The sequence below is a fragment of the Pseudopipra pipra genome, chromosome 3, assembly GCF_036250125.1.
Source record: "Pseudopipra pipra isolate bDixPip1 chromosome 3, bDixPip1.hap1, whole genome shotgun sequence".
Classification (NCBI taxonomy): domain Eukaryota; kingdom Metazoa; phylum Chordata; class Aves; order Passeriformes; family Pipridae; genus Pseudopipra; species Pseudopipra pipra.
The window spans coordinates 106,652,103-106,677,534 of record NC_087551.1 but is presented as its reverse complement, the minus strand read 5'-3'; the positions used below and the strand labels follow the sequence as shown (position 1 = coordinate 106,677,534).

Genomic DNA, 25,432 nt, shown 5'->3' with positions numbered 1-25,432 from the left:
GGCACATTTCTGAGAGGAGAGTGTGACACCTCTTCTGCACTGTCTTTCAGGGCAAGTCATGTCTCTCACCTAAACTTAGGCCAGGAAAGGATAAACCCCATTTGCAGAGAACCCTAGAGTTGTAGAACAGTTTGTGTTGGAAGGCACCTTAAAGATCATGTTGTTCCAAACCCTTTGCCATGGGCAGGGACATCTTCCACTAGAGTAGGCTGCTCAAAGTCCCATCCAACCTAGCCTTGAACACTTCCAGGGGTTGGGCAGCCACAGCTTCTCTGAGAAACCTGTTCAGTGCTTTGCCACCCTCAGAATAAAGAATTTCTTCCTTATGTCTAATCTAGACCTACCCTCCTTTAGATTAAAGCCATTCCCCTTTGTCCTGTCACTCTATGTCCTTGTAAAAGTCCCTCTCTGGTTCTCTTGTAGCCCCTTTAGGTACTGGAAGGTGCTATAAGGTCTCCCTGGAGCCTTCTGTTTTCCAGGCTGAACAGCCCCAGCTCTCTCAGCCTGTCTCCATAGGAGGGGTAATCCAGCTCTCCAGGCGTCTTCATGGCCTCTCTGGACCCGCTCCAGCAGATCCGTGTCCTTCCGGTGCTGGGGGCCCCAGAGCTGGACACAGCCCTGCAAGTGGGGTCTCACAAGAGTGGAGCAGAGGGGCAGAATCACCTCCCCGGGCTGGTCACAGCTCTTCGATGCAGCCCAAGATACATTTTGTATCCAAAAAACTGAAATACTGTATTTTGTGTGTAGGTGTGTGTGCTCTGGTATTTGAGCTTCCAGTTCCATCCAGTTCATCCCTCCCCGGGCTGAGCCCGATCCTGCAGCGGTGCCCGCGGGGGCAGCGCCCTCCGCCCGCCCTCCGCGGCTCCCCTTCCGTTCACGTCACGGGGCGATGGCGCAGGAGGCGGCCGAGCTGCTGGCGGCGGCGCGGGCCGAGCTGGCGGCGCGGCGGCTCTCGGCGGCCGAGGAGCTCTACAGCCGCTTCATCGCCCGCAGCCCCGCGGGGTAGGGCCGGGGCCGGGGCGTGGGGCGTGGGCGGCGGGCGGGTCCCCCGTAACTCCGCTCGCTCTGTGCCCGCAGCGCCCGCCGCGACCTCGCCACGGCCCTCAACGACCGCGGGCAGGTGCGGTACCTGCGCGTGGAGTTCGCCGCCGCCCTGCAGGATTACACGGCCGCCATCGAGTGCCAGCCCGGCTTCGAGGTGCCCTACTACAACCGGGGGCTGGTGCGCTACCGGCTGGGTACGACCCGGGGCAGGGCAGGGCAGGGCGGCCCGGGCGCGACCGCCGTGTCCCGGGCGGGGGCACCTGCCTGGCACAGGGGCGGAGGGCGGGAGTCACACCAGAGCCAGGCGGGACACGCTTTGTCAGGCACTGACGGGACGTTCGGCTACGAGCCCGCCCCGTGTGTGCAGAGACCTCATCGCAGTCTACAACTTCCTCGTTAGAGGAACAGGAGGGACAGAACTGCTCTATTCTCTGTGGTGACCAGTGATAGGACCCGAGGGAATGGCCTGAAGTTGTGTCAGGGGAGGTTTAGATATTAGGAGAAGGTTCTTCATCCAGAGGGTGATTCAGGACTGGAACAGGCTCCCCGAGGCAATGGTTACAAAACCAAGCCTGACAGAGTTCAAGGAGCATTTGGAGAACACTCTCAGGCACATGGTGTGATTCTTGGGGATGGTCCTGTGCAGGGCCAGGGGTCAGACTCTCTGATCCTTGTGGGTCCCTTCCAACTCAGCACATTCTGTGATTCTAGGTGTGCTGCTGTGTCACTGGAAATTAGGCTATTCAGTGAAAAATAGGGGGAAAGGTGCAGTTTCAGTTCTGGAAAAGTCTGCACTGGGGTAAAAGAAGCCAGTTCCAAGCAGTGCCATTAAACCTGAGCTAAAGCGTCTTCTGAGCAGGTGTAGCTCCAGAGAGCAGAGTCTTCTCAACTTCCAGTTGGCTGCCAGACACTTCTGGGGAATTTCTTGCCTAAGTTTTGACTATGCTGTAAGAAGATGACACCCCTGTGCCTTTTGTTGGAGCTTGGCTGTTGCAAAGTCCAGACACAGAAGGTGAGGGACTTAAGTGAACACTAGGAGAATGGAGCCAGACCACAGGCGTCATCTGGGAAGCTGTATGCCAGTATGCCAGGTGTAAAACAGCCTGACTGTTGGCATGGGCCTTTTGGCTCCTCTCCTGAATTAATAATGTGGCTGAATTGAGCATCAAGTCTGGTTTAGGTTCAAAAATACACACTGGTTCTTGCTCTGAAACTCTTTGACTCCCACTTGGGCCTCTGGAGAATCCAAATGTAATGGGTCCAATAAGTCCAGCTGCTGTTTTTTATTAATGAAAGTACTAGGAGGTGTTCTTCGGTTGTGGTTTGAAAGATAATTATTTTCTTTCTTTCTTTCTTCCTTTTTTTTTTTTTTTGAGACAGGAGACTTTGATGAGGCCATGCAAGATTTCAGGAAAGTATTAGAGTTAAACCCCCAGTTTGAAGATGCTGCATTGAGTCTAAAACAGGCTATTCTTGATAAAGAAGAAAAACAGAAGCGGGGATATTGAAAATAGAGCTAGTGGTGTGAAAATGTTCTACTAAACATGTGATTTTTGTCATTGATGGATGAAACACGAGATCGTTTACATCTGTTATGACCTACTGAAGAAACCTCATTCTTGGGTAAACAAGTTAAAAATGGATATGATTGCAGAATAAACTGTGTTTGGTTAGTGTTGAGGATAAGTATAATGTTGGATCTCTGTGAGGCACAAGTACAGATTATGTACAGAAATACCTTGTAAAGATTTTGGAAACTCAGTAGCAGCAAATGAAGCCTGTAGTTCTCTTACTAAAACTTCTTTATTTATTCACAGATTGTTTTAAACAGTCTTTCATGGGGGGGAAAAATCAAACTGCACAAAACGTTTAAATACTTACGATTGGAGCTTGTGAGCAATACAGTAATGATAGTGTTTGTCCACATAGAAATGTTACATTTTATTTAATTCTAAAGTGCAATTGTTCTTTGTAAGGTGTTGTCCTTTAGATTCTCTATGGTATCTGAATTTCTTTTTCATTTCAGAATGTTTATGTCTTAAGAAACACTTAACAGAAATAATGAGATCTTTTTAGGTAACACCATCTGTACCTTGCTCAAGGAATGTGGTATGAGAAATTCAGTCCTTTGTTCGTTCATTCACTCCTGGGGTTAGTTTTACGTTACCTAAACAGGTAGGAACAGAGCACACCTCTTTTTTGTAATCCTATTGTAAAAGTTTTGGCCAGATTAATAATTGAAAGAATAAAAATGAACATGTACTTTTTATCTTATGATTGTCTGCAAAAAGCTTTTCTTAGAAAATATTCACAGGAGGAATTGTGGCTTTCTCATTCTTACCGAAGAGATCAATTACCTGAAAAATGCAGTGTTAAATCAGTCTGATGAAACTGGCTGTCAGTACCCAGGCCACCTCATTTCTCATGTGGTAGGAGGGATCATTACTGAAATCATCAGCAAGAAACACTCTTGCATGTTCATAGCAATACAAGTTCTAATAAAAGAAATACTCTCTTGATTGCCCACGTAAGCATTAGGATGTTTTTTTTAAATAAAATTATGCCAGTGCCAGTTCTGCTGCTTGTGGCGAGTTCCTCTGTGGATGACCCCGAGCCTGCACAAGCACAGGGCTCACTGAAGATCGTGGGACCCTCTGGGTGAGTCAGTCTGGAGCCTGTGGACATCCTTCACAACAGCCTCACCAAGATCACTTCCAGCCTTGATATGACACTGCAACAGCTACAGTGAGCAAATTTGAAACACAGGGATGAGAAAATGCTGCATTTACCTCTCATGCTCCCAACAATTGACTGCAGCAATTTGAAGTTACATAAATACAACGCATGATAGCAGGATATGACCATTTACAGTTTGGAAAGTAAGCAGTGGCCATTTTTTTCTCCCTACAAAGTCTTAATTCTGGACTTTTCTGCATATATTAAGCACATGCATTGCTACCACTTATCTTAGACCTCTGTCTCCAAAAAACCACAAATAATTTACTGACTTGGCACACTTCATGCCACTTCAGTATTAAAAAGTGAGAAGTCATACCAACTCTTGGTTGATGGTAAGTGGATGAGCTAGAACTAAACATATTCTTGACTGACCATGCCAAGAAAATTAAAAAGAACGGTTGAATATGACCTATGAAGTTTTACTGTGAGAGGAGAGATCACAGATGTGGTTCTGCACAAAACTCTTTAAATGACAGGATACAGATAAAAATCAAAACAGTGAATAAGTATTTTAGAAAACAGAGATGCTAGAGATAATATTCCAGCTTGTGGTGTTTTGTGAATATTTCTTGATTACTTTTCGTGCAATCATTGGCACAGAAATATTGCACTGGGCTGGGAGTAATTCTATTGCTGGGAGCAGTTCTATCTTACAGTATTTCCTTGTCTCTCCTATGAAAGGACAAAACTGTCATCGTGCATTTCAGCATAATTTGGAATTCTTTCAAAGTAGTTTTGGCCAGTAGGGTTTTCACATTTTCCCCTTTCATATGCACACGAGTCACTTAGTTCTCTGGCTTTACATCACAATCCTAATTTGGGTTTTCAATCTGAAATTATTAAATAGTATGTGGTGTTCTTTCACTCAGGCCTGTTGAAAGGGTATTAACCATCATTACTCAAAAAAACCTAAAACTTGAAGAGGAGGATGTATATTGTAACTCCCCTTGTCCTGCAAAGTTTCCTGTCTGTAATAGGTTAAGATTTACAAATCTAATGGAGAGTAATAAAATTCTTTTTATGTAATGTATTGTGAAATTTGTGCAACCTCTCAGCCTGTAAAAGGAGTAGGGTTGTGTACTTTGGATGTTTCACAATGTGGAGATGCTGTGGGTTTATACCTCCACAGGGCTTTAGGTGTTGCCTCCACCTGAGAATTCCACACCCCTGTGGAGCGCCAGGGTCGGTCCCATCCCCTCCACCGCCCTTGTGAAGCCTTTGCCGGTCAAAGTTGTGGGGCTGCACCAGTATCTCAAACAGATGGTTACTGTGAGTGTACACTGACTCTCTTTACTCCAGCCAGAAATGTTTCAGACATGAAACATTAAAAATTCTATACTTTCCCAAGGTTTCCTACCTATAAACCTACTCCCCAAAGCCCTTGATCCTTTCCTTCACACAGCCGTCACTGGCAGCCCCTCCGTTTGTTTTGTTCCCTGTAGCTCGGGCTAATTTGGCAATGAGTAACTGTTCCCACCTGGTGATTTACCTCTAAACTTACAAAAAATACATTATTTCCTTAATACATTACAGCATAACATCACTACCTTACAGGACAAGGCAAAGAGTAACATCTTCACTCTGTGCTTTTCCCTAGGACTTTATTTGTCTTACTGAAACACTACTTGTCACGCAGCTTGCAGTGTTCAAGGCCTTTCCCTTGCTTTTGCAGAAAGGTAGGAAAAAGCTGACAGAATCGCAGGTTAGCAGGGCACAGAGCAGCATGAGAAGTGTTTCATATAGGTTTAGTGTGAGATGTGGCGTAGGGAACAAGGAGAGCCTTTCCAAAGGGAAAGCTGTGGCATGATGAGGGCAAAAGGCTGGGTCACCAAGCGGCCAGAATATATTCCTCTTCCACATGCCTTCTGAGTGACCAACCAAGGCAAGTCAGCATTAAAAGCCTGTAACTCTTTGACTGTTACAGCTGAGGACTATAGTGCACTGCCGTGTTCAGTAGGTGACCTGGTAAAAAGTGACTGGAGTGAAAGGTGCACTATTCAAATTTTGTGGGGGATGAATGCCTATGAATCAAACAGCTCTGCAGGTTGTGCTTTCTGTTGTCTACCACAAGGGGAAGGATTCAGAAAGGCACCCTTGCTAAGAGAAGGATAATATCCAATATTCTTTTATGTTAGCAGATCACTGTGGATCTGCTGCATCCTTTTAATAAAGGCAGGGGCTGGACCATAAAACAGATTCAACCTCAGCCAGTGGCTCTCATGGATAATGGAAAGTCTATCTGCTTTTTTTTTTTTTTTTTAAAAAAAGAGATCTGGTCAAGGTGGAAGTCCCACCTATCAGCATATTGTGATCATTTGAGTAGAACTCTAGTCTGTTTCTGAAGATTGTTTCCTAGATTTTACCTGTAGGATCCCTTTAGTCTATGAGCCTGGAGAGATTGGATGCAGTCCAAAGCATTGCTTCCTACAGCTCATGATGATCAGACTTTTCATCATTCACATCTTTGTGTTGTATGATGAACACGTGAAATGGACCTGAAGGATATTCTTGTCTCCCAACAAGGAATATTTGCAATCTAGGACAGGAGCTAGGTGCTGAAATTCTATGTGCAATATCTGAGAAGAGGGAATAATCCCAGAAAAACCTTGCTGCAGAGCAATACACCTGTACAACAGCATGGCTGAGCCATAGCTTGGGAAAGACACTGTTTACCTTTGAGGTAAACAGTGAATTTCTAACTCTAACACACTGCGATTTAGTGTGAAAAACATCATCTACCTTGACAACAACCAAGGCAGGAGGAAGAGACCAAGAATGTGGAATTGCTCTCGCTTGTCTGTGCAAAGTTGGAAACCCGAAATGCTGGTTGAAATGGGAATACAGGTCTATCTCCCCTTCTCCTTCTCTCTTTCAACATATCTGCAGGAGAAAGATCTCCTCGTCTGTCAGATGGTGGAGGAATGGGTATGGAATGCTGCTGGACCCCTTCCTGGCTTTCCAGGGCAAAAGGGGAAGATCTGGGATATCCCACATGCTGCAGACAAGTTTACCCAAATCTACTCTGCAAGGCTGCAGAGCAAGTGAACTTTAGTGATGCCACACCAGACCTGTCGCTTGTCTGCATGGAACTAGGCAGCGTTCTGAGAGTGCGGAGAAAAGAAGGGCTAGCACTTAGTCATTATTATTTTCCCTTCATTCCAGTTTAAAAATTTCTAAAGGACTGCATTTTAGATTAACAGAAAGTTATCCTAAACCGATGAGTTTGTTACTGTTATTAAAAATAGGGAATGTGCTCTCCTGGCAAATGCTGGGAGCAGTAACTTGCTGGGCTCTGCAGTGTTGGCTGTGGACAGCAGAGTGCACTGCTCGTACAGCAGAGGAAGGCAGCACCCAGGCGGCTGCTGAGGGGTCTTGGGGTCTTGGCAGTGGCCACAGGAGCTGGGCAAACCCACTGGAGACTGCACAGGTGTGTGCTATCAGCTGGTATCGGCATCAGTGCACTTACCCCCTCTTCACTGCTGTTAAACAGCTACACATGTTGCAGCCACACCTGCAGTTACAGTGCAGGCACATCATGAGAGGTGGTCGTGGGTCAGGTTTGTACTTGATCTCTAAAAAATAATGATGAAGAAGAAAGGCTTTCTGTGTGTACAGAAAATAAAATGCCAGGTAGGTTGTCCTTTTTGTTCATATTAAAGCATCTATCTACTCCTATATTGTAGAGTTAGCCTTTTCCATACAGGGACAGGTAGGAGGAAAATGAGGAACTAACAGGTTTCCAAGATTCTCAGGTCAATGTAGTGATACAGACAGAAATCTGTATTAATGAGAAAAAAGCGCATTGTGTTGCATGTGGAAGCAGCAGGTTGCTTGGCTCTTTAAAACCAGTGTTGATACACCAGATGGTTGCTGTTGCACGTTAGCAAGAAGATGTTCTGTGCTTACATTGCTCTGATGTATTTTTATTTGACTTTTCAGATTTGCACTTTACATTCAGATGTGAGGATTGGCAGTCACTTTATGAAATATTACAAGAAGCAGCTGTAATCAGGGCTGGAATAATTTTATTGATCTGCAAGTCCACATTTCAACAGCTGGAAGAAACAAGAAATATTATTATGCTGCCTTGGGTCATTTTCTGATAAGTTGTCTTCTGTAGCCCCTTTAGAGAGGCTGTCCCACAGTTGGGTCAGCCAGTGCTGTCCCACAATTGGGTCACTCCAGGCAAGATAGTTCTGGTGGTCGCTGGAAGAGGTAGCTCCTGTGTCCAGTGGCACTGTTTGGAAAGCAACCAGCACAGCAGAGCCTTCAGGTGCTGTAGAAGGGACACAGAAGAAAGTGAGGAGTGGTGCTGGAGCACACAGCTGACCAGCTCTGGATCTCCACGGGCAGATGAAACTATAGTGTAAACCCTAACTGTTTGGAGGATTTGGGCCGTTCAAAAGAATTTGGAATATGGCAGTGACTTGTGCCTTGGTGTTTGATTCTAAAATTTTGGATCCATTTTCTTGCAGACTAGGGGCAGTCCTGTTGAAAACCTGTTGAAATAATACCTGGCTCCAAAAGTGCCTGCTGTGGCCCAACTCCAACATGCCCTGCTCTGCTGCTGGCATCTGCTCCAGAGCCACACCACCTGTGTTTGGCTTGGCAGGTAGCTCTCCTTTTTTCCTTTCTTACAGGCTCAAGCTTATACCTGGAGACTGCAAAATGTGCCCATTCCCTAGTTCTTGTTCCAGATCTTTTATTTCTGAGGTCTTGAAGGACAGGCTATGCATCGCTTGTGTCACAAAGCATGGCAACATCTCTAGGTGAGTACACAGAGCCTGGTGTTCTTACCAAATTCAGTTTCTATGTGTCATCTTAGATCTGGAGCAACAATCCATACTGGTCCAGCAAGTACGTAGCCCTGGAGACTGGCTGAATGGTGACCTGGAAGGGCTGAGAATAACACACAGTGTATTTGTGTAGTTTTTAAGGAATAAATACATGCTACATGTTGTGAGCCCATGTAGTAAAGTATGAACTAAAGGTAACATCAGTGTTCACAGTTCATGTCTGAGGCATTTCAGATGCCAAAGTCAGAGCTCATAAGACTCTGAAAAACATCAGGTTGGGGTGCATTGCAATGTTTTTTTTTCTCCTGCACACCTACCCTTCCTCTCTGTGTTTGAGCTGCACTGTCCTCTGCAGGTGCTGCCAGGTGGTGTGTTGGTAGGAGAGCATGCTGCCACCAAACAGTGCACATACACCTGAGAAGAAGAAAAAGTGCCACTTGGTCCGTATCAAATGCCACTTTGCAGAGCATTGTGTTGTCTTTTGCTCTCCTTTTGCAGAAATTACTGCTGGTTAGACTTAGGCTTCTCTGAAAGCTTCCATGCAACACCTTCTAGCTGAACCTGCCTTGAATTTTAAATTTGGTGTCAAAGAAGCCCTCAGGCAGTTTGGTAACTGAGAGGCTGAGACAGGAGAAGTTAAAACCTCATGTGCTGCAGTGTATCAAAGCTAGACAGAAACTCAATCTGGTGCTATATGCAGCTGCACACATAGCCAGAATTGCATCATGTTCATTTCTAGCAAGTTGAGCTGCTTATGAAAGGCTGAGTCAAAAAATGATGCAGTTACTTAAGCTGCCCAAGCAGGAGTACTGCTGTGCCTGGCATCAATACATGTAGTCAGGACGTGCAGTCCACTCAGCTGGGTGCAATAGGAGCAAAGTACCCTCAGGTGACTGTCCTGGGGTTTTCTTTGCTCTAATTAGTTCTGTTAGAGGAGAACAGAATCTCAAAAATTAAGACCAAATCCACGTGCCTCTGCTTCCCTTCTCATTGGCCTGGCATCCAAGGAGATGGATGACTGTCTGGGACAGATGGGAGACAACAGAGATGAACTTTATGTGAATATTAGGGCGTATAAGTTGACTTTTCTGCTCTAGACATTTTGAGCTGAAATGCTATGAATCTAATCCTACACAAAGACAGAAACACCATATAAAAATCATATTTACATAACAAATTCTTTTATTTACTTCAGCCAGTCCAATCTTAAGTCAACTGTGTTGCAGAGGAGATCTGAGAACTAAATTAAAGCAGCAGTCAGGCTAGTTGAGTTTAATGCTGACTAGGTCTTAACTCTGTGAAGTGTTTAAATCAACTATTTTTTAAAGCATAGAATCATAGAATATCTCAGGTTAGAAGGGACCCATAAGGATCATCAAGTCCAACTTCCTGCCTCTTTCAGGACTACCTAAAACTAAACCATATGATTGACTGTGTTGTCCAGATGATCTCAGGATAGGGTCCAGGAATGGGAGGTGAGCCTTTCACTTAGTCTTACCTGTTCCAGTTGCTTTGCCAGGGTTCTTACTGCCAGCCTTTTAAAGTGAGAAGGGTGTCTGACCCTGGGGCTAACAGGTACTGGGCAGAACTCTGCAGCATACTCACTGCCATTAATCTCACACCTATATGAGGGAAAAGATCAACAGATCTAGAGGAAATTAGGGCTTTGCTGATGGGTGCATTGGTCATTTAGAACTACTTGCCCATCCACAGTAATGTTCCATCTTGGGGTGCTACTGAAGTCCAGAGATCTGGTTACCCAGCAGTTTTCCAGGTATAACTCAACGTTGGAGCTCTCGTCTTTCAGCTCCACTTCAAGAAACACAGGCTCCACAGATTGCTTGAGTATGGCCATGCTGGGCTCATAGAATTCCATGAAAGATTCATCTTGAGAAAATGTCATGGGATTTTGTTGTTTAATTTTATTTAAACTAAAATACTTTTGGAAATTTTCTGATTTTTGTAGGAGGACATTTACCTTTGGACACTCTTGAAACTACATTCAGAGCTTGTCTTACTCTTCTGTGTGCTGCAGAAAAGGAAATGTTAGTGAGGTTCTTTAGTAGAAAGTAGGACGTGTTTTAACAAGGGAACTCACGGCTGAAAGAGTCAGAGAGGTTTAAAAATGGAGGAAGAGAATTGCCCACCTGCGGTATTTGATCTTGGTCCCATCGTACCGGAGCCAAAGGGAGGTGATGTGACTGGATCACTAACGAAGGCCCCCAGCACTAGGGTCTCCTTTGCTTGATAGTAGCACAAGATTGTTAGTCTAGAATAGGAGAAAGGGTAATTTTTGTGTTCACGTGTACTTTCCAGAAGCTGTGCCAAAGTGAGCAGTGCCAGTGAGCAGCAGCTCCTACCTGTAATCTGGATCCCTTGTGATTGTTGGTATGCTCTGTCCTGGAAGAGTCTCTTTCTCATAAGAGATTTCATTTTCATAAATAATGTGATCACCTTCAAACTGTGCATATGGGAAGCTCATTAAAAATTGAATCTTCTCAGCATCTGGGGCAGGGGAACAAAAGAGAAAATGCAGGAGAGACAGAGTATTTCAGCAGGTGTATCTGCTCCGGCCATGGGCTTACCCTTGCAGAAGTGCCACAGGTAGTGACATGGAACTTGAAGAAGGCATGCGCTTCATTATACTCTCTAGGCTTGCAAGAGCTGTCCCTTAGTTTGGTTTTACTCATGTCAATGCCAGGAACTGTCTTCATTTGGGCAGATATCATTACAGTACCATCTGGGTGGCATACTGAGAAAGTCAAAGGGTTGGTTATGAACTCAAGGAAAGAATCACACATCTTTTTTTTTGACTGATCAGTTGTATAACTTACTTATAAATTCTGAAGAATTAAAACTGCAGCTAATGGAGAAAATCTGTAAGGTCTCCATAGTTCTCACTTTCCTTAGGGCAACATCAAACCTTGCTTTGATTTTCTGAAAGGACACTTCCTGTGAAGGAAGAGATAGAAGAGGTGTCTTGTTACAGTACATCATCCATGTGTACAAAGTTTTGCTCTTTAGTTTGTGCCACTTGAATACTAACAAGTCACAGGAGTTAAGTCAGTGTCAAGGCTCAAGCCTGATGCAACATGGGGGCAGAAGTTTTCTTGTATGAATTTATCACTCACTGTCACAGAGATAATTTTGGCTGATTATTGTAAAATAGTTCAGATGTTCATTACAGCATCAGTTTTTCCCTGCCATGTCTTAATATTTCTAGAAAATGTTCCTTTAAAAGAGCTTCTTTTATAAAACTTCTGTTGAAATATTGTTTCTGGCTCAGTGCAGATGGGACATTTTGCCTCATCTCAGTAAAAATACAGAGGAGTTTGTTTTTGAAGACTTGGTGCATATCTTTTAGAGACAAGTGAGCACTGCAGATTGCATCATACATGGCATTACCAGAAGGGTCCATGTCCGATGCCTCTTATCCTACTTGCTCTGGCTTAGAGTCCTTCCCTCTGGAGGTTTTCCAATATGGGTGATGCCACAGCACTACAAACTGTGACTGGAGGATTCTATGTAAGCAAACAGTTCTACATGCTTTAAAGAAGGCATTGCTAAACATGTACCTCGTAGATAACTCCCACAGCAAACAGAGGTATTTGCAAGATCAGGTGTGTAGAATTGATAGCTGCCAGATACCCATTGGTGAGTGCAATGTGCTGGTTCAGTAGCGTGTTACCAAGGTACAGTTCCCAATACTGGTGCAAACCAAAAGTAGGGAGGGTTAGATACAGGTTTTCTTCATCACAGGAGCCAACTGCTTCTGGTAGTTCTGCAGGAAGAAGGTGGGATGAAGAGTTAGCCATGAAGGAAGGTTTGAGTGATAATGTTTGACCCAGGAAGGGATTTCTATCAAGGGTAAAAAACCCAGCAGCTTGTTATGTGCATGCTGGCATTGTCTGCAGGGCCTTGGCTGTGTTGTGGGTGTAGCAGCTCACGTTTGGTGGGATGGGGAATCCTCATGCTTTAGCAGTGACCTTCCAGCTTGCTTCCGGGATTACTCCCTGTTTCAGTAAGGCAAGCTGAGCTATGTACATAAATACATTTTTTGATCATACTTCTTTGAGTTGAATCAAGAGTTATTTAAAAGATAAAATAAGTCAGTGAGGAGACTGTCACCTTTATGGCATCCAAAAATCTAATAAGACATCCTGACTGTTTCAGTAACCTGCTAAGTACAGCTCTTAGTGGATGATTTCTCCTTACAGAAATGCTCTCTTTAGAGATCACAGCGACTTATTTGAGTCAGTTAAGTTCTGCCCTGGATTTAGAGGCAAAATTGTATTTTAGGACAAACTGAAACTTGTAGCAATGTCTGAAGGCTTTGCCAGTAGATGTATGTTCAGGTTCTGAGGCGTCTGGTTTACTGTTTGCAAGCCAACTTATTCTACACACTTGTTTTATTGCTCTCAGTGTCTCGAGGGCAGACTGTCTTGCCAGGATGCAGAAGAGCTGCCATCAGTGAAGCAGCAAGTTGGCTATTACCAACAATGAGCTTTTGAAGGGTGGGGTTTTCCCCAAAGCTTCCACCCTCACTCTAATGCTGTTCTCACTGAGTTCAATGAAAGCCTAATCCATGCTGTTGATGCAAACCAGTTAATATCAGGGCAAAGCTTACCAATATCAGCAATCACACACTCCACCTCTGCTGAATGATAATAGAGTGTCATCTCTGGCCCCACACTAAGAGTGTAGTTAACCAGGAGGGTGTATTTTGTTTCATTTCTGTTGACATACTGAAAGAGAGAGAAGTGTAAGACTGCAGCAGCAATGGCTTCCAGCACAGACAGGCATGTATATCCTGAGCAACACTAAATAATTATTCCAACACCCTCCTCTCCCCTGCAAATATCTCAGTCTCCAAAAATATCGCTTCAGCTGGACTAAAACTATTCAGAAATCTGGCCTGGATTCAACAGCTCTTTCAGCCAAACATAAATGTGGAGCATGTTGTGTCTGTTCAGAAAATGGAGGCACAAGTGAATACAGTGGTGGTTCCTCTGTAGCCCACTGGTGAAAGAGCTTGTAGAGGGAGATCTGGTTCCAAATCCTTCTTCTTTACTCAGAGTGTGGGCTGAACCCAGGAGAGTAAGTAATTGGTTAAATAGAAGGTGTGAGGAGATTCTATGAGAGATCCCTCTCAATATCCTCTTTTACTTCACTAAAAGTGCTCCCAAAGCAAAACCTGGTGTTCAACCTGAAAGAAATACTTCTGAATTTTTTGGCTTGCTTTGATCCTTAATGCAATTTAACTGCGGTTTGACTGCAGTCTTAAAACTATTTGCAAAAGTCCTGATCCTGTGCTTTCACAATGTAGTTCCTTGTAACAGAAAATAGCATCACAGCTCTGCGTGGTTTGGTTGGAATAGTGGTAGAGAACTTGCAGTTATGCATCCTCCCACTGAAATGAGAGGTTGAAATCCCTCTGTGAGTTCATACTTTTTGAAAAATATTTAGATTACAAATGGTCTGAAGCTTAACAAAATTAGATTTAGAATACCCTGAGCCTGCCTTTACATGCTTGCACATGGCATGGCTTGTGCCAGCGGTCAAATGGCTTTGCACAAACAGTGCAGAGGAGTTACTGGATGTTGGTAACTGGTGTTTGCAGCATTGCAATGAGTCATTTTTCCAAGACACTCCTGTTTCAAGGGACAGCATCTAATTAATATAGATTTGACAAGGCTCTTCCTGTTGGGCGTGCACTCGGACATCAGCCATGCTGACAGGCACTAAAGAAAGTGGTATTTCATCTCATCTAATCACACTTGATACTATGTGTCTCCCAGAGACTTATGGAGGGCAAACTGGAGATATACAAGCCTCTAATTTTAACTCAGATGAGCTTAGAGTCATTGACACCTTTATGACTGAGGAACAGTTGTTGGTTAATAAAAGCTGGGCTGTGTCTGCAAAGGGACTGCCCCTCCTCCTCCACTCATCTGCTGAAGTGACCTGCTGTATCTTACCTCTTTTAGAACATACGGATCATCAAAAGAGACTTCCAGGATAAACCCTTTTGTTCTATTAGAAAAGAGAGTTTCATAAACCTTGAACTCGTGGTACTGTGCTTCCCTCGGGGTAAATGGCACATTTCCTATTGCGATTGCCACCAGAGAGACATCGGGAAGAAAATGTCCAAATGCAACATTAAAAAGCCGTTCCTCTGGCACAGTATCTGCAGGGAGAGAACATCAAATTACTGCTAATGTGGATCAAGTAACGAAGACGGTTGGGGTGGCTTCTCATTCAAATTCCAGGAAACTTAGCCAACAGCCATCTCTTTAATGGCTCTGATTAATGAGTGTTTGTATTCTAGTCAGATCTGAAATACCCTGAGTACATGAGAATTGCTTCAAGCTGCAGGAGATTAACAACAAATACATACAACTTTACAGAAAGTGGCTTCAGTGACTTTCTAGAGGTGCACTATAGCGTGCAATGGCTTTCCTATGAAGAAATCTAGAATCTAGTTCAGCCATGTAAAATACAGAAAAACTATCATAATGTATGCTAAGGGGCTCCTTTTTCTTTCCATATCCCTTATACAGCCAGCTTCAAAGATATTTAGTGCCTTAATGCATTGGAAAATACAATTTAAAAACCATGACTGCAGTACTGGATGGCACAATTATTTCAGTATGCTCCCCAAGTAACAAATGCAGGCAGTTTGGAGGAGAAAATGCCATCAATGAACACTGTCTTTCTTCCCAATGTGATAACTGCACATCACAACATCCTTATTCTAGGGTCCCAGTGCTCACTGGAAAAATCTGGATGTTAATGCAAAAGAAACGTTTACGTTTTTATCAGCAACTAATAAGTTAAAGCTAAAGCTTTGTGGTTGACTTTGGCTAGCAAATGAGAAGTGGGAGTTGAGAACATTGTGGGGTGTGTAGGGGTGTGGCAGAGGTCAAGTGGAGCAATGTATAACACAGCAAACAATTAGTAAAAGACAACAAGAGGAATGACTTACTGTTGATAACAGTTGGCATTTGTGGCATGAAAGGTGTAGTGATGGATTTGATGACTGTGTACTTTGTGGTTTGCCAACCTGCATCTGTCCACGTGTGCTCCAAAAACAAGTCAATACTGTAAATGACTCCATATACACCACCAGATATGGAACTCTAGGAAGTAAAATGTGTGATTAAGTCTTAGTTCTCAATAGCTCAATAAAGGGATGACTGTATATGGTTAAAATTCTTACACTAGCAAGAGAACATTATATACTAGTACAGTTTGGGATGAATTTTGCTAGGGGAGCTTGTTTGTTTTTTAGCTTGGCCCATTTATCTGGTCCGTGTGTGGCTCAGATACTGCTGAGATTCTCAAAGGAAGTATCAGGTTTGCGGGGATGTCCTCATTAACATGTTAACACATTTGTTGTTTTTTTTTTTACAATCCCTGGATTTCCAGTCACGCGTCCCGTTCTGTCTCAGTTCACTCTGAAAGTTTCTCAGTGCTTCCAGCAGTTCTTAGACCAAGCCTGTCTGGTGTTACCATACACACAGTGATGTAAGTATCCACTGATACACAAAAAAGGGAACTTCTGAAGGGGATAACTCAAAATCACACCAATGTCATCCACACAAAATGGAACTGATAGAGACTTGTAGGAATAGTGCCAGCTCCTTTCTAGGTGTTCAGGGTCACGTTGGATGGAATTTTGAGCAGCCTGACCTAGTGAAAGATGTTTCTGCCCATGGCGGGGCAGTCCGGACGAGATTATCTTTAAAGGTGCCTCCCAATGCAAACCATTCTATCCTGTTTGACTGAACAATTTTTTGACATTGTCTCTGTATCTGTAAATTATAGATTGATGAGAAATAAACTATGTTCAAGGCAGATAGTTGCACCCCAGCTACATGTGGAGAAACTCTCCCATGCTAACTCATGCTATCTTCATGGAAATTGGCTGGGAAATAACTCCTTGAGCCACGCCAGAAGTTTATGAGGACTAGTTTCACAATTTAACAACATAGACAATTGAATTCCAGTGTCCAGGAATCCTTTCACTCTTAGTTTATTAGTATGCCTTAGAGATTATTAACAAAAGGCATTTGCTTCTATCATGTTTTGTAATCACAAAGTCCTGATTTCTGAGTAAGTGCTTTCAAAATACGGAGAAGGAGCATCTAGGTTTTCAAATATTTATTGTATCTACAAGTTTTAAGCAGCAATCAATCAGTATTTGGAATGATTTAGAATGATCATGATTTAGAAATATCTTCCATGGTACAGGCCCTCAAACATGTTTGTGTGTTCATACTAACCTTTAGCTTGCCACCTTCTGCTCCAATAGGGATAGTTATTCTGATGTGTGTCTCGTTGTGCTCCAGTAAGTAGTTCTTCTCCTCTGGATTTACTATGACTTGATCATCAACTCCCATTACAATGTTTTTAGACAGAAAGGTGGATTCTTGAACCACTAATGTGGGAATAACCCTTGGTGTCGTCCATGTCAGCGTAGTATCAGTGAAGCTGATGCCATCTGTGGAGTTAGATAGATAGATAGTCCCAGAGAATGGGTCATTGGAGTTACCAGAGCCATCCCTGTGCAACAGCTGCCTTTCCCTGACTCCTTTCCACCAGGATATCTGTACAGCTTTCACTGATGCAACACCTTGTAGGATATTGGTCAACTGATGACTATTTTGTCACAGAGACCCTGGCACTCAAAGCAGGCTTGAATCACCAGTTTCAGGTGAATCATTAATTTTTTCAGAAGAGCCAGCAGTCATGCTGCCAGCTACCTGCTCTGTTGCCCTTCTGGTCCCAGGGCTTGCTGGCAAAAGGAATAAAAGGCACAGAGAACCAGTTCAGACCTCCTTGAAATATTGGCTTCAGGGTCATGACAACTTAAAACCTCCTGCTTCTCACCACTTGTTCACATTAATACTCTTCTGTGAGAGCCAGAAGGTACAGCCACCACTTCTCTTCAAAAAGGTAGAGTAGTTCTGCCTCTCCAGAGAAAAGGACTAGGTGAGTCCCAAGGATGCAGAGCTGCATGCCCTGCATGAAGTGGTACAAAAGAGGAGAGCCAAGGCTGTGGGATTAGTCCAGGGGAAGCTCCCTGGCCCTTCTATAGCACTTTTACTTGTCTCCAGTTCCCTGCATCTAACGTGAAGATTTGAGAAACTGGAGAGAAGGCACGACCCTGCACTGGGAACACAAGTAATGTACTGTCACAGCAGGGAACATGTTTGTCCGGGACTAAAGCCACAGACTCTTAGCTCATGTTGCTCTGAGGGCAGCTTGTAATCCCCTTTTCTAAGAGTAGGTCAAAGTGAAATGGGAAGACTGTGTTTTCTACTAGCTCCTTAGCTGGTTGTTTTTAGTGAAGAAGGAAGAAATTCTTACCAACAGGACAGGAGACAGTCGTGTCAATCAGCAAAAGCAGCCACCGCTGCCTGTACATGGAAGTGGAAGTGACCATGTTCATATTTACACCACTGACCTGGTGGGATGCAGGCAGAAAAAGAGAGCTGATGCTCTAGAGAGGCAGTGGAAAGGGCAGAGCTTTGTGTGTGATTGAGACCAACAACTCACCCCACTGATGTCAGACTCGTTGCTGTGGTAGGGCGCGCGCAGGTACACTCGGGACAGCGTGTTATTGAAGCTGTATCCCAGTTTCACTGCATCGCTTACTGTTACTCTCTTTCTCCCTGATGGAGAAACAAACATCAGTTGCCATTGCTGGTATGCAACATTTTGAGTCTGCAAGAGAGAGATGAGTTGCATCAAATCTAAGTCTACCAAAGTCTCTTAAAAAAATATAATATTGTAGCACCTATTTTCCTGTTAGAAGCTTGAGTAACTGGAATGATACTGGACATTACTAGTTCATCCCAGGCAAGAAATTCCTTTGTTATATATAATGATAAGGAATTCTAGAGCTCTTTAAGGCACCTTTAAAGATAGTCTTATAGCAGCACTGGAAGAAACTTAGACTGGTGGCCTTGAACAAATCCACTGTGGACAAAAGTATCTGTGCTGTTAAGAAAATTATTGTCTTCATGTCTGTTGATTGCTGGAGTACTCCAGAGGCCAAATGACAGACTACCCTTTATAGTATGTAGCCATACTGTGCCAAAGATAAGAAGAGGATAATGCCTGTACTGTCCTAGAACAGAGTCCCCTGAAATAATAGCTGTATGGGAATACAGTCAAAAGGAAAATGGGTATAAGGAGCAAGTAAGAGATCAGAAAAATAGGACAAGCATATATATTTCACAGAATCACAAAATGGTTAATGTTGGAAGGAACCACTGGAGGTCATCTAGTTCAACCTCCCTACTTGAGCAGGGTCTCCTAAAGCACATTACTCAGGATTGTGTCCAGGAGGCTTTTGAATATCTCCAGAGAAGGAGACTCACAACCTCTCTGGGCAATCTGTTCCAGTGCATGGTCACCCACACAGTAAAGAAGTTCTTCCTCGTACTCAGGTGGAACTTCCAGTGGATCAGTTTCTGCCCATTGCCTCTTGTTCTATTGATTGGCATCACTGAGAAGAGCCTGGTTCCATCCTCTTCAGATACTTACAGATATTGATAAGATCCTCTTAGTCTTCTCTAGGCTAAGCAGGCCCAGCTCCCTCAGCCTTTCCTCATAAGAGAGATGCTCCAGTCATAATTTCCCCATAATTCTTTCCATCCTCAAATACTTTTCATCTCAGGGACTCCTGAGCTATCTGTAGCTTCTTTGTATTTTGTACATCTTATTGGATTTCTTTTCAGTCAACTTTTCCAGATTCTCTTTGGGATCAAATAAGTTTTTAACAGCCACAACATCTTTTAGCCATGAGTTTGACAGATTCACTACCCATTGTGTGAAGAACCACCTACCTTTTTTTTGTCTTGAACACAGTTTCCACTAATGGAACAAGCATATGGCTCTGTTCTCCCACCTAAATGTCTTTTTGCAGTCTAGAGGTCTAAAAATACTTGAGAGGTTTTTCAATACTTGATGGCAACTTTGTCGTCTCCCTGGGTTTTTTTGAGAGAGATGGAGCTGTGCCCCAAGAATGACTCATAAGACTAGAGAGAAGAGGCAGGCTAGGAACTGTTAGGAAAGGCTCCCCTTCATACCTCTGGCAGTGCTGACATCCACGCTACGGTGTAGTCATTTGAAACTGCAGGGACATCAGTCTTCACTGACACCTGGGGACACAGAGGATATTCTTTGTGAGCAAACAGATCTTCAACATTATTACAGGCATGGGGAATAGAGAGAGAGAGAGCATTCAGATTTCTTCTCCAAACTATGTCTGGATTTAGCAATTTGCATTCTTTGAAGGTAATTAAAGTGTTTCCGTACAGGTTTTTGATGGCAGTAGTTTCTGTGGCCTTACAATCAAAGTTAAAAGCATGGCCTTTATGGTGGTGCATGTATAGCAGAAGAAATACTTTGTGTATGACCAGGTAACCCAAAAGTCCTGCTTCATATCTGGTAAGCTGTAAACTAGATTCCAATCTGGAGACTTTCAGGGACATCTGGGTCTCTTCACCAGAGGTATAAAGAAACAGGTTATTGGCTTTAACAGGATTGGTTCCCCTTTCCATGCAGGCTGAACATCTGAAAATGCAGGATCCCCGGTACCTAAGGTAGATGTTATGGTGTAAATCTTGCCAGCATGTGCTTCCGAGTGAGGTGAGGAAAGAGGACAGAGTCAGAGGACACTGGGTTGGAAGTCAGTGTTTGCCTCAGACATCTGTACCATGGTTTAAGTGTGTTGCAACACCCAGACGTGACTGGACAGCCTCATGTTCTAACAGGAGAAATATGCTTTCTTTGTCCTGCCTATAGCAGTTGTGTACAAAAAGCAGTGAAATTTGGTTTGTTCATAGCCTTATTTCTACACTGGTGCATAGGTGGTGGCAGCAGGCTGGACAGCCCAATCATAACACCCAGTGGGAAGCAGGTCCTATCTCACAGTGATGTTCTGTGAGTTGTGTGATGCAGCAGAGGTGAAGCTCTGCAGACTCTAGGTTTTATTATTTCAGACATAAGGATGACATTCTCACAGATGCTGCAGCACTTTATAACATAAAGGTATTCTCATGAGCTAAAGAGCTTGTCCTGCCAGGCTGTTGATTTGTTTGCAGAGGCTTGACTTACATCATCTGTAGAGTTAGCTGAATTTCACTTCATCCAAAATACCTATGGCATGTAAATGTGTTACTAATAAGCATCTACAGTTACACACTCTGCTAAATATCAGCAGGTTGCTGTTACGCCTGGTACATAGCGTACAATCAACCTCTGACAGGAATTTGTGGAGGTTGTTGTGCCTGGCAGGGAGCTTGGATGTAGCCTCGACTTCAGTGGGAAAATTTTTACCTCCATGTAGTTTTCTTCACACACAATTTCTCTTGAAGCCCAGGAAGGGTAGGAGCAGTACATAGGGTAGGTGTAGGTCACAGCTGCCCTCATGCTTGAAAATGAGGAGACCTTGATGTTCACAGTCAGAGTAAACAGCTCATCTGCCTGGGAAGAAAAACTCGCAATTCAGTAGATACTGTGTAAGGTCCCAGGATTGACTGCATGGGACCATCTAGTCCTGTTTCTGAGGGTGTTTTATAATGATGAGAACAGGTTTAGAGCTGTAGTGCCAGTTCCTCCAACATACCATCCTGTCTGAAGTGTTTTGTTTGTGGGGGCTTTCTGAGCCGGAGACATTGCTTCGGCACTCACAGCCTTTGTCTCAGATCACATCTCAGCACTATTCTTGACACACTATAATGTGCAGCTGGTCAAGAGAAGATCTCACCTACCTCACCATATGGTTCACATTTCTCCCATTTGTGACCCATGTGCCTCCCCATGGAGAGAAAGTACTGGACCTTTTGTTTTGATGTAGGTTGTTCAGATCTGTCTTAAAAATGCTGTTTAGAGTCTATCTTGACTCGCTCTGGTAAGAACTCCCTTTGATTCTTCAACTCTCCAGGAGCCACACACAAAGCCATGGACCATGCTTCTATCTGACATAGATGTGTATTTTTCTACAGAAAAAGGCAAAAACTTTCCAGAGAAATTTCCAGCCTGGAAATCCAGGTCATTGCACAGCACACTGCACACCCCCTGTCCTTGTTAGCATAACCTCTGCCCATAAAGTTTTACCATATTTTTTCTGTGGGGCTTCCAGGACCAACCAGACTAAACATGGACAAGCAATGAAGTTTCTACTCTGATATATTCTCTTTCTGGGTATGTTTCATCTCAATGAATATTTAGAAATTAGAAGTCCAGGCTACACTTTTACATGTATTTTTGGAAGGGGTGAATCACTTTCCTGAGATGCCTGCCTCTCTCCATTGACTATTGTGGAAGCCTAAACAACTAGTTTAGGCTAGACATTATCTTTTAGATGGCTAAAGTTACATGAGACAAATCTAGATCTAATAGGCGTGTGTGATCTACGTTCCTAGGCATGTGTTAATAGGCACATTACCACACAAATTAAGCCAGGAAACAATCTGCCAGAATCACACTCAAGCAGATGCCTACTTCTTTCCAGAGAGGCTTTCAAGAAACTCTCTGGCAAATCAGCAGCTACAAAGATATGCTTGAGAACTGGCAGCTAGTCAGCAGCATTAGGCTAAGTGTCATTCCATGGACAGAGGAAATCCCATGTCAGTCACACTGAACAAACCTCGAAGCGGAGAGCCATTGCCTATTCATTTCTACACACTACCATAACTGGTTCCTTGAATTCACTATTCTCAAAATGTGCCATTAGAATACCATATAATTTCTCAGTCTTGTCTGTCTTGTCTTTTTGGAGTGGATGTGCAATCTGAGTTGTTTTCAAGCCTGTGTCTGGGTCTTACCTCGTTGGCCACATGACAGCCAAGCACTGACGCGCGGAAGACGGGGTTGCCCCACACATCTTCTGACAGCACGTAGCCACAGCGAGATGCTAGTTTCTCATCCAACAGAATGGGACCAGCATAAGGATCTACAGAAAAAGGGAATTATATGTGGGATGTAAAGCTCAGGGCAGGTCACGGGGCAGAGTGGTGCTAAGGCCCTCTCATGCAGCTCTTCTCTGGGTGCTCTCCGGTGATGTGTGCTGTTAAAGAGCTGGTGAAACTGTGCTGGCATTTGTAAGAATGTGTGACACAGTCTGGTGTGACTCAACCTCATCCATGTAATGTGCACTTTAGTGCCTGTTTCTTTGCATCCAGAAGCTTTTGCCACTGCCACCTTGAAGTGCTATTACGGAGAGCTTCTCCGAGATATCACCTACATTTTTCCCTCCCTAACTCCCTATAAAAAAGTGATGGACTATTAAGCCCATCCATTTTTAAAAATCTTCAAGCTTTGATAATCTACTGTCAAAGGATGCAGTCATGGACCTGTTTCGGATGGGCATTTTTACATATTGATCATATTTGCTGCTCATCTGTGCATGCTGTGAAACCTATGGGGAGCCAAGTAACAGACACAATGAGGGCTGGCTGCACTGAGCTCTTGATGTTGGTAGAGTTAATAACATCATATTTTGTTAATTATCTGCCCTCTGATTAAGGAACTATTTTAGCCTTGGGATAGACACAAGAATCTGTACAAACAGATAGGGTTTAACTAGCTGCCAGTGCAATTTCTAGATTTGTCTGTCATCTTTATATGTAGAACAGTACTATAACTGCTGTTTGAGCACATGTATGCTTGCAGCGCGGATAGACTAAGGAGATAAGTGGAAATAACTTTGGAATAAGAAGGAATAGCTTTTATGAGACCAACTGATAGAGCTGGAAGAAACAAACAACATTTTATGCCTGAAGGCTGGTCTGTTGTTTCCAGCAGTATCAGTTGCTCTCATAAATGCTATCACTTCCCCCCACACACTTTCCATACTTGATTTTTTCAGTTCTGCCTCCAAATCAAGTGAAACAAAAACAAAACCCAGAAAAAAACGGACTGATCTCAACAGAAATTAATCTGGTTTGGGGTGAAATCACATACTTTTTACAATCTGATGTGAACATTTTCTGGTTTTCATTTTGGTTCGGTAGATTTTTGTTTTCCCCAGCAAAACGGAAACCTTTTGTTCAAACTGAATTAGGGTATTTAACTGCAATTGTGATGTTAAATGAAAAGGAAATAAAAAAAAAAGTCCTTTAATTGCTGCAGCACTCAGCACTCATTGAGAGTGTGTTTTCTGGGTATTACCTGTCCTACAGTGCTGTTTTCATTTGTGCTGTCCAGGACATATCCGATCTGCAATGTCCGCTTTGTTTTTCTTGCTAGTCACATATAAGAGCTCAGCAGAGGAAAGTATGAAAGCCAAATGCCAGTCCTTCCTCTTCAGACCATCCTTTCTCCTTTCCTCAGCAGGTTAGTTGTAAGGGGCAAAGGGGGTTGTGGCTGTAGATACAAGCTTTAGTGCTCTGTAGGGATACTGGCCAAATTGAGATGTGAGAGGCCAGGTCTAGGTGACAAGGATGTGCTGCAGGTTCTTTGGGGTCAGTTACCAATTATCAATAGATGGCAGCAGCATCCAGATCACAGACTTCTTTGATCACTTGGGTGATTCCCCAGCCGTCATGGTATTTGGGGCAGACACTTGTGACTCACCATAGATTTCCAGCTGGAAGAACTTTCCCTGGAGAAAGAGTTTATTCAGTTTCATCCAAAAAATTCTGGAGCGGCAACTGCTCTCTACAAAACCTGGTGGGAGCACATATAGAGTAGATGAGTCATTGGGACAGAAGGGCAGAGAAGAGGCACATCCTGTTACAAGCAAAATAACCAAGTTCTCATCCTTGCCTCTTCCCACTATCCTCTTATCATATTTCACCAACCTGGGGGAACCATCTGCCTCCCTTGTCCCAGCCAGAACAGCAAGAAAAGCAGCCAGATCCTGCAGTATAAGCACATGAATTAATAATGGAGTGAACAGAGAAAAAAAAAAGAAAGGAAAATTAAGGAGGTGGCGACCAAAGTCTTGTTACCTGCATAGCGAGTGACCCACAGCCTCCATCTGTCCTTGGAGACCTCTGCATGGGCATCAAAGTCCTTCTCCACGTGAAAGAAAGTAAGTGGACACAGCTGTGGAGACAGAACTTGGTCAGACCTGGGAGGAGAGGTACAGCTTACCTTTTACAGACTGTGCTGTGTTCTCCAAACCCTGTGTGTAGACCAGGAGGGGCCAGTGGCTTCTGTCGTGGAGGGACACCTGGGCTGAATCCTGCAGTGCCCTTCAATGTTATCTGAGCTCACTCCTGGCAGTGGGAAGCAGCCTCCCTCTCACTGGGAGGGCACAGCACCCTTCTGCCAGGTATTTGCAAGGTCAGAGGCTGCTGCTGAGCCTAACTGTAATGAGACCAGCAGAGGGTACTCAATGCTTTCCATCAACCCCTGGGAAGTATTCTCATTCCTTACAAGCCAGTTGGGTAGCTTTGGCTTCAGGTCTTAAGAGCACATGAAACATTTCCCTGGAGGTGTTTTAATTGGGTCTACACAGGAAATACATTTTTGTTTCTGTGAAATGTCCCAATGACCCAGCCATGCCAGAGATAACAGCAGTTCTTTGGCAGCTGCATGTTTGGCTTTTGTGGATCCAGTTAGGTCGCCCTTTGATTTGTTTGATTATCAGAGAGTGTTTTGGTGAAAACATCTTGTTTTTAGAAGTGCTCTGATATCATTGTCAGACCATGTGCAGGTCTGTCTGTAAATGGCCAAAGATATTGCCTGAGAAGAGAATGTCTTAGCTCCTGATGAGAGTTGTGGCTCTGGGACTGCAAGTGACCCAGGAAGCAGGAAGGCTGAGAGGCTTGGTGAGCTGAAAATACAGCTTGTGTGGCATTGATGACCCATAGTGGGTACAGGACATCTAG

General features: G+C 43.8%; 2 protein-coding genes across 6 annotated transcripts; one reads left to right on the top strand and one right to left on the bottom strand.

Annotated features, from left to right (window-relative positions):
* Positions 1-846: 846 nt before the first annotated feature.
* Positions 847-4,809, top strand: TTC32 (tetratricopeptide repeat domain 32). Its single transcript, XM_064650601.1, has 3 exons — positions 847-1,002; positions 1,078-1,238; positions 2,425-4,809. Exons 1-3 carry the CDS (start codon positions 890-892, stop codon positions 2,550-2,552), a joined length of 402 nt encoding a protein of 133 aa, XP_064506671.1. The 5' UTR covers positions 847-889; the 3' UTR covers positions 2,553-4,809.
* Positions 4,810-7,791: 2,982 nt separating this feature from the next.
* On the bottom strand, positions 7,792-25,069 carry LOC135412141 (uncharacterized). 5 transcript variants are annotated; one of them, XM_064650597.1, is made up of 24 exons: positions 24,978-25,069; positions 24,548-24,644; positions 24,398-24,456; positions 24,171-24,263; positions 22,421-22,548; positions 20,931-21,077; positions 19,679-19,750; positions 18,141-18,308; positions 17,952-18,048; positions 16,865-17,082; positions 15,565-15,718; positions 14,558-14,766; positions 13,207-13,324; positions 12,155-12,360; positions 11,414-11,531; positions 11,165-11,331; positions 10,940-11,040; positions 10,727-10,848; positions 10,558-10,608; positions 10,283-10,466; positions 10,078-10,201; positions 8,897-8,993; positions 8,581-8,682; positions 7,792-8,059 (listed from the first exon to the last, which is right to left on the bottom strand). In XM_064650597.1, exons 2-23 carry the CDS (start codon positions 24,574-24,576, stop codon positions 8,600-8,602), a joined length of 2,745 nt encoding a protein of 914 aa, XP_064506667.1. In that variant the 5' UTR covers positions 24,577-24,644; positions 24,978-25,069; the 3' UTR covers positions 7,792-8,059; positions 8,581-8,599. The 5 variants fall into 5 exon arrangements, with proteins under 5 accessions (XP_064506667.1, XP_064506666.1, XP_064506668.1 ...); XM_064650596.1 differs by lacking the exon at positions 24,978-25,069 and adding an exon at positions 24,723-24,934; XM_064650598.1 differs by lacking the exon at positions 24,978-25,069 and having other exon boundaries at positions 14,639-14,766; positions 24,548-24,936.
* Between the last annotated feature and the right edge of the window lie 363 nt (positions 25,070-25,432).

Coding starts and splice junctions, on each gene's coding strand:
- TTC32 (XM_064650601.1), top strand. CDS start 890: ATGGCGCAGGAGGCGGCCGAGCTGCTGGCGGCGGCGCGGGCCGAGCTG. Junction 1,003..1,077: donor ATCGCCCGCAGCCCCGCGGG/GTAGGGCCGGGG, acceptor CTGTGCCCGCAG/CGCCCGCCGCGACCTCGCCA. Junction 1,239..2,424: donor GCTGGTGCGCTACCGGCTGG/GTACGACCCGGG, acceptor TTTTTGAGACAG/GAGACTTTGATGAGGCCATG.
- LOC135412141 (XM_064650597.1), bottom strand. CDS start 24,576: ATGGAGGCTGTGGGTCACTCGCTATGCAG. Junction 24,264..24,397: donor GAGGCAGATGGTTCCCCCAG/GTTGGTGAAATA, acceptor TGCTCCCACCAG/GTTTTGTAGAGAGCAGTTGC. Junction 11,532..12,154: donor CTGTGGGAGTTATCTACGAG/GTACATGTTTAG, acceptor CTTCCTTCACAG/GAAGTGTCCTTTCAGAAAAT.